Source organism: Numenius arquata, chromosome Z (genome assembly GCF_964106895.1).
Source record: "Numenius arquata chromosome Z, bNumArq3.hap1.1, whole genome shotgun sequence".
Taxonomy (NCBI): Eukaryota; Metazoa; Chordata; class Aves; order Charadriiformes; family Scolopacidae; genus Numenius; species Numenius arquata.
This window is the reverse complement of record NC_133616.1, coordinates 41,615,561-41,623,719: the sequence shown is the minus strand read 5'-3', so window position 1 is coordinate 41,623,719 and position 8,159 is coordinate 41,615,561. Positions and strand designations below refer to the sequence as shown.

The following is an 8,159-nucleotide window of genomic DNA, read 5'->3' as shown; positions in this document are numbered from 1 at the left end:
GCCCCCGCCCCGGGCTGCCGGCGCTGCGGGAGGGGGGTCGCTCCCGCCCCGCTCCGCTCCGGCCGCGCCTGCGGGAGGAGGCGGCACCTGCCCGCCCCGGCCCCGCGGCCCCTCCGGCGGCGGCAGGGGAGGCGGCAGCCCCTCGCCGCGGCGGGGACGGCTTTTCCTCCGCACCCCTCCGGCGGCGGGAGCCGGTGGCCATGGCGGGCTGCTGCCTCTCCGCCGAGGAGAAGGAGTCGCAGCGCATCAGCGCCGAGATCGAGCGGCAGCTGCGCCGGGACAAGCGGGACGCCCGCCGGGAGCTGAAGCTGCTGCTGCTGGGTGAGTGAGCGGTGGGGGCGGGCTGCCTCCCGCGTCCCCTGCCCCGGGGCGGGGAGACACCTCGGCCGCTGGCGCGGAGGTCTCCTGCAGGTGCGGGTGTGAAGTTTCAGCCGTCGCTACCCCTTGCAGGGCTGGGGAGGAGCGGCACGGCAGATTTTCACAGTCCTGCGTGGGTAGGGTCGCTGCCTGGCTGGTTTTCTTGCGAGAGAAACCCAAATCAAACCCAAACGCACCCCGGCACTCGTGAGGAGGCTGCAGCATGGTGTCGGTGGTGCTGTGGCAGGGCATGGTGAGTGAAAGATAACTGCAAGCTCAGGAAATGAGATTTACACGCCTTATTCCAATGAGTGGCCAGTCCCGTGTCTGGGAGAGCAGTGTGGCTCTTGGCACTGGTGTCCCCAGCTCCGTGTTGAAGGCCTCCTGGTGAAGAGCGGGTAGAAGCAGTACCAGCCTGCCTGGCCCTGCTCGCTTGCCTCTGTCTGGAGCGTCTCTTCTATCCGGAGCATCATTTCCTACATCAGCCGCTTGACTTCTTCAATGAGTGCTGTTTCATTGGTGGTAATTCAGCTTGGCGGAGGTGTCGGTGAGAGCAGATGAGGTTGGCAGCTTTAAGCCTTTCTAGCTGCTGCTGCAGCTCCACGCAGATGCCAGACACACCTACAGCAGAGTTCCTGCTGTCTTTACACCAGCTGGGGCGGGAAACTCAGCCCACAGCAGTGGCTGAAAGAAAACAAGAAACTTGAAACCATCTGGTACAAAATCTTAAACTGAGGCGCAGCAGCCTCAGCTTAAGAAAGTTTTATTTCTCTGAGGCAGCTGTTTGTGGCTAAAGAGCTTGATGCAGAAGCTCTTAGGCATTAAAGCTCCCAGTGTGGGAACAGCTTTTCTTGCTATAACCTGTGGCAGAGGAGAAGTCTTCTGTAGTGGAGTGAGTTGGTGAGCTAGTGCTACCGTGTACTAGTCCTGTCGCTCCCTTGCTAGAGATCTGCCTTCATCTCAGCTGCAGACGGGTCGAGGTATTGCAGCTTGTGTAACTTAGCTCACCAAATAACCAACCAGGCTTCAAACAGTAAGTTTTTAGGAAGACTGAACAAAACTGTAGATCAGAAACTAAGTTTAAACAGGCTTCTTTCAATGCTGAATTACAAAATACTGTTAACATGAAACATTTTAAAAAATGAAAACCCAGAATACTGACTTGCCCTCAGTGCCATTTGTCTGGTTTGCTATTGCCTTTGCCTATTACCTGTGTAAAAAATCTGTGGTTGACTGATGCAACAGTCTAAACTGGTAGCTGTTGGATTTCAGATTTTGGCGTGAATATTTATAAGAAACAATAATTGTCTGTTAAAAACTCCTCTAGTGCAATGTTTTATCTGTGCTGCTGACGTCTTGAAAGATTGTGAAGTAACTTTTCTTCCAATTTGCTTTTCTTCAGCATAATGCTCTACCTTTATGCAATTTAAATGTTATAATCTTTAATTTTTCTTTCTTCTCTGTTTACTTTTGGGATATCATATACTGTTGCAATGTTGCTTTGCTTTAACTGAAAACAGTGCGAATGTTTTTCTATATTCATTTACTGTTTTTACCAAGAAATTAGGTGAGCATGAGAACAGTTCACTTTTTGTTTTGAAAAACATGGAACCAACAAAGAAAACTCCATAAACCAAAAAACTTACATTATCACTCTAAGACTGCTAACCTGTTGAAGAAGCAGTATGCTTTCAAAGAAGAGACCTTTCAAAAGCACTAATTTGTGGCAGTACTCATGGGTCTTAGGGGAATACCAAGACTTTTTTGAAACTATACATTGCAATAAACAAACTAAAAATTCATTCTCATGTAGGCTAATTTAGCAGTTCCTTTAGTTTTTTACATGACAAGAAAAAAAAGTGGTGATTCTGGATTACTATCCATCCAGCAATGTTTTGTCATCAAAAACCAGATCTTCAAGGAATGATGTAGAAATGGCATAAACATGGCTTCTCTCCTTTCCCCAGCCTGTATTCTCAGCTTCCAACTGCTCCTGTCTCAGCTGCTCCAGCTGCTCCTCTCTCTGGAGCTTGGGTGTGTGAACAGAAGCACTGGATTGAACCATGAACTTCCTTACAGGTAGATGAAGCGCTTTCTGGCATTCATTGCAGTAGCAAGACACCTCTTTGGACCTTTTATTTCCTTAAAAGAAGCCATTACATTTCTACAGGAAGCACAAATTAATCTCTCTGAGAACAGAAAAGTTCTAGATGTGTCAGCACGGTTAATTTTTCTGATGGCAGTGGGCATGCTTACATTAAATGATATGGTAAAATACAACTTATTATTTTTGAGTAGTGGCGTAGGAATAAGAAACCTGTCTATGATGAATCCAATTTGAATTTGCACAAGTCAGAAGGGTACAGAGGAAGGAAATACCAATCTAGTGAAAGTAGAGTCCATCTTACCAAAGTCCTTAGTAGATCTGTCCGTATTAATCTAAACCAGCAGACTATATAAATTAATCCAAAATAAACATCTTTGGATTTAATCTAAGATCAAAGAGGCAAGACTGAGCATCTAGAGCAAATGGCATTTTTTTTCTCAGCATGCTAATAGCTTTTGCATGTTGGTTTGTCAGTTTTCTGCTGTAGCCCTCACTGGGTTGTAAATACCAGAAACATTTTAATGGAAGATATTTTGAAAGCGGCTTTATGCATCGTTTTTATTACTGTCAGTAACCGGATCTGTCTGTGGTGAATGAAAGGCTGGTGAAAACCTTAAGGGCTGAGAGAGACCTGAGTTACTCAGTGAGCGTGACTGTACCCACGTGGGTGTTGGAGGACAGTGTCAAGGCTTCAGCCTGTGCAACTCCTTAATTCATTGCAAATACAGACACGTGAAAAACTGCTCCTGTGCCTCAGCTCCTCACTGTTAATGGCAATAATGGCTCTTGGTTTATCTGGCCGGTATATGTGCACTAGAGGAGTGCTTATATCCTAAGGCATGAGGGCGTATCTGATGGTGATTGCTTGCTTTTCTGCAGCCTCCCTCCTCCATGCTGTCTGCCTGCCTTTGTCAGATGTATTTACTGTATCTGTGTTGCCTTCTGTGAACAGATTTTATAAAAAACTGAGAAATCCCTCTGCTTATCTGCCTGGTAAATTTGTTCTTTTTCTTATCTGTTGGAAGATTAATACCAAGAAGATACAGTGTAAAACTAATCTAGCTTGAATAGACATGAAGAGAGGAGGCTGTTTAGTCTGAAAAAAAATATTTTGACATGAATGTGGTTAATTCTTGTTCATTTTGTTTTAGTAGTTTGCTAACACAGGATTCACAAAATTGACTCTAGTCGATTGAACAAGTGCTGGTTCTGGCTTGAGATTCTGATTGTGTACTGCAGTTTCTAAGAGTAAATGACATAATCCATTTCTTTAGAAGCTAATCAGCGCAAACACTTGATACAAATCACTTTAAGTAGCCACAAGCTTCATTATGATGGGTAGTTGTAGAATATTTATAAACTGTTTGGATTGTGCAGACTAGCGGCATGAAGTCCAGAGATATGTAAGCATATGTAAGAACAGTTCTACCAGTGTACAAATACATCTTCATTCTTAATTATTTCTGAATCACATTACAGATAATTGGATCAAGGTAGCATCTTCTTTTAAATTAGAAAAGCTCAGTGTGCTTTAATATTGAGAACCTGATTTTGCAGGGCTGAAGGTAGACTGGTCCCTGGATGAACATGCTGAGTAGCAAAACCAATCATAATTTAAAGCAACTAACTCTTTGCTCAGATTTTTACCCATCAGTATGCATGTCAAGACAGTAATTTTATTTGAGAAAGGTATGTTGAAGCTGTCAAATGATAATTTATGAATTCTCCCCATGTACCTTTAATAAAGACACTGCTCTTTAAATAGAACAGTTTAAATCTTTCTCTTGACATTATCATTATGTGGTTTTAAAAGTTTTAAGGATTGTATTAAGGAAACATTCCTTTGGAAGTTTAGCAAAATGATCATTAAATGCCAGTGCTTTGTGCAAAAAACGATTTTTTGTCTTCACTGGGTATTAGTTGAAAATACAAGTTATTTTCCAAATCTAGTATGCTCTGTGCTTCATTTTGGGAGAATTTAACTGTTGTGTTTCTACACAGAAGAGATGGGGAGGGACTCTTTATGAGGGAGTGGAGCGATAGGACAAGGGGTAATGGTTTTAAACTGAAAGAGGGGAGATTTAGATTAGATATTGGGAAGAAATTCTTTACTGTGAGGGTGCTGAGACACTGGAACAGGTCACCCAGAGAAGTTGTGGAAGCCCCGTCCCTGGACGTGTTCAAGACAAGGCTGGATGGGGCATTGAGCAACCTGCTCTAGTGGGAGGTGTCCCTGCCCATGGCAGGGGGGTTGGAACTAGATGATTGCTGTCCAGTGGGACCTGGACAGGCTGAAGAGCTGGGCAGAGAGGAGCCTGCTGAACTTCAATAAAGGCAAGTGTAGGGTGCTGCACCTGCGGAGAAATAACCCCATGCACCAGTACAGGTTGGGTGCTGACTTGCTGGAGAGCACCACTGAGGAGAAAGACCTAGGGATGACTATGAGCCAGCAATGTGCCTTTGTGGCCAAGAAGGCCAATGGCATCCTAGGGTGCATCAAGAAGAGTGGGACCAGCAGGTCGAGAGAGGTTATCCTCCCCCTCTACTCTGCCCTGTTGAGGTGCCATCTGGAGTACAGTGTCCAGTTCTGGGCTCCCCAGTTCAAGAAGGACAGGCAACTGCTGGAGAGGGTACAGCAGAGGGCTACGAAGATGATTAGGGGCCTGGAGCATCTCCGTTACGAGGAGAGGCTGAGGGACTTGAGTCTTTTTAGTCTGGAGAAGAGAAGACTGAGTGGGCATCTGATCAAAAGAGGGGTAATGGGTACAAGTTATTCCTGGGGAGATTCTGATCGGACACAAGAGGAAAATGTTCCACAATGAGAACAATCAGCCATTGGAATAATCTCGCCAGGGAAGTGGTGGATTCCCCTTTATTGGACACTTTTAAGATTCAGCTGGAGAGGGTGCTGGCCCATCTTGTCTAGACTGTGCTTTTGCCAAGAAGGTTGGACCAGATGATCGTTGAGGTCCCTTCCAACCTGCTATTCTATGATTCTGTGATCTTCTGCTGGTAATAGTGGTGACTGTATGTGTATTTTAAAAGAAGCTTTTTCAAATATATTTACACTGATTCTATTTAACCTGCAATTTTATCAGTCCAAGCCAGTAGTTATGAAAAAAAACGTAATAGGAATGAAGTTCTGCAGCTTTGGTAGGAATCAATTCCTTCTGTGTGAAAACACATTCTGTATTTTTTATTTCACTAGAGGCAAAAATTGTGTGAATGATAATGTGGGAGATGATGGTTTCCTTCATATGACATATTCACTTATTTCCAGGCTTTCAAGCACTGATGATCTTTCTGCAGACAGAGTTCTTGGCACATAATGCAGGATTCTGTCTTGAAAACTATCCTTTCCATATGATTAGGATTATAGAAAGTTTTCTACAACAGTAGCGTGGGTAAGCAGATCTTTGCAAAAACCTTTGTGCACAGTGACACTGCTGTTCTTTATGGTTATCTTCTCTTATTGTTATGGAATTTCAATGTGATTATGTTAGGAAGTTGGATTTAGCTTAGAGAATTATTGTTCAAAGCAGTATTCCAACTTTCTAAGAGAAAAGGTCATGTATACTTGTAATGAATACTAAATATGAGTTAATAAAACTTTATTAAAGTTCAGGAATACATTGAGATATTTGGTGGGTTGACCCTGGCTGGATGCCAGGTGCCAACCAAAGCCCCTCCATCACTCCCCTCCTTAAATGGACAGGGAAGAGAAAATGGAATGAAAGGGTTTGTGGGTCGAGATAAGGGTGGGGAGAAGTTGCTCACCAATTACCGTCACAGGCAAAACAGGCTTCACTTGGAGGAAATTAATTTATTACCAATCAAATCAGAGTAGAATAATGAGAAATATAAATTAAATCTTAAAACACCTTTCCCCCACCCCTCCCTTCTTCCTGGGCTCAACTTCACTCCCAATTTCTTTACCTCCTCCCATGAGCGGTGCAGGGGGACGGGGAATAGGAGTTGAGGTCAGTTCATCACACATTATCTCTGCCAATCCTTCCTCCTTAGGGAGAGGACTCCTCACACTCTTCCCCTGCTCTGGCATGGGGTCCCTCCCATGGGAGACAGTCCTCCATGAACTTCTCCAATGTGGGCCCCTCCCACAGGCTTCAGTTCTTCAAGAAATGTTCCAGTGTGGGTCTTTTCCAGGGTGCAGTTCTTCAGGAGCAGACTACTCCAGCATGGGTCCACCATGGAGTCACAAGTCCTGCCAGCAAACCTGCTCCTCTGTGTGGGTTTCTCTGTCCCTGGGTCCACAGCTCCTGCTGGGACCCTGCTCCAGCATGGGCTTCCCATGGCACCACAGTCTCCTTCAGGCATCCACCTGCTCCATGATGGGGTACCCCCCACAGGCTGCAGGTGGGTATCTGCTCCACCTCCATGGACTGCAGAGGAACAACCTGCCTCACCGCGGTCTTCTCTATGGGCTGCAGAGGAATCACTGCTCCGGCTCCTGGAGCACTTCCTCCCCGTCCTTCTCCATTAACCTTGGTGTCTGCAGAGTTGTTTCTTTCACATATTCTCACTCCTTTCTCCAGCTGCTATTGCACAGCAGGTTTTTTCCCCTTCTTAAATATGTTATCCCAGAGGTGCTACCACTATCCCTGATAGGCTCAGCTTTGGCCAGTGGGGGGTCCCTCTTGGAGCCGACTGGCATTGGGTCTATCAGATATTGGGGAAGCTTTTGGCAGCTTCCCACAGAAGGCACCCGTTTACCCCTCTGCTCTGAAAACCTCGCCACGCAAATTCAATACGGAAGCTTGTTGGGTTCCTCAATAGTAATGCTCCTCAGTACTGAAATAACCTTTTCTACTACGAAGGTATTAATTTAACACCACCTTTTTATTTCTCAATGTTGAGCTGGTGCTGAAATAGCTTATTGGAGATACCTTCATTTGCTGTCTTCAAACTGAAGGTACTCTATGGAAAAAAAGCATTCTTGTAAAATAACATTTAAATATAAAGGAAGAATTGGTTTCCAGATGTATTATGTACTTGCAATGTTTTATGGTTCCACTGCTAGCCTCAGGGCTCCTGTAGTTAATTTCTTTTAAATGTGATTACTTTTCCTAGTGCTTGTATTTGTGCCCATCTTTTGCTCAGAAAGCATTAGAACTTTATGCAGAGCATCTTGGAAATATCTGAAGTTAGCCACTGGTTGGGAATTGCATGGAACACTAACTGAAAAGCAAAACGCTGCAAGTAAATAAAAGTATGTGTCACAAAATAAGCCTTCTATTTTTTTTAAAAAACTTACAAGTAAATACTTTTTATACCTAAATATTTCCAAGTTAATTGTGCCAAGTGCTTATCCTTTATCCTTTATTTTAAAAAGCATGTGAGTTCCCAACCTGATATATTTCCTTTGGTAGGAAAGGCAAATAATTCATTTCAGCCCTTAGGACATATTCATTTCACAATTCCTAGCTTTGTGTTTTAAATGAAAATGTGTTTTGTATAAAAACTTGGCGTTCATTACCCAAGCAGGAAGCTTTTATGCTAAACTTTGTTTTATTGTTACTTCATAATCTGAAAGCCACGTGTCAGCCTATGTTTGTCCTGAGGTTGCACCTTCTGTGACACTGTGCTATGTAACCTCCGAGTAGGAGCTGGTACCTCTTACTTTACAGTAGGCACACAGGGGTCCTGATTTCCAGCTGGAATTCTCAAATGCTAGCAT

General features: G+C 44.3%; 1 protein-coding gene across 1 annotated transcript in view; it reads left to right on the top strand.

The window, feature by feature from the left end:
• Window positions 1–200: 200 nt before the first annotated feature.
• LOC141477568 (guanine nucleotide-binding protein subunit alpha-14) overlaps window positions 201–8,159 on the top strand; it is a 79,041-nt gene continuing 71,082 nt past the window's right edge. The window contains exon 1 of the mRNA XM_074166780.1: window positions 201–321. Within this exon, the coding sequence (XP_074022881.1) occupies window positions 201–321 (121 nt within the window). The remainder of the gene's footprint in view (window positions 322–8,159) is intronic.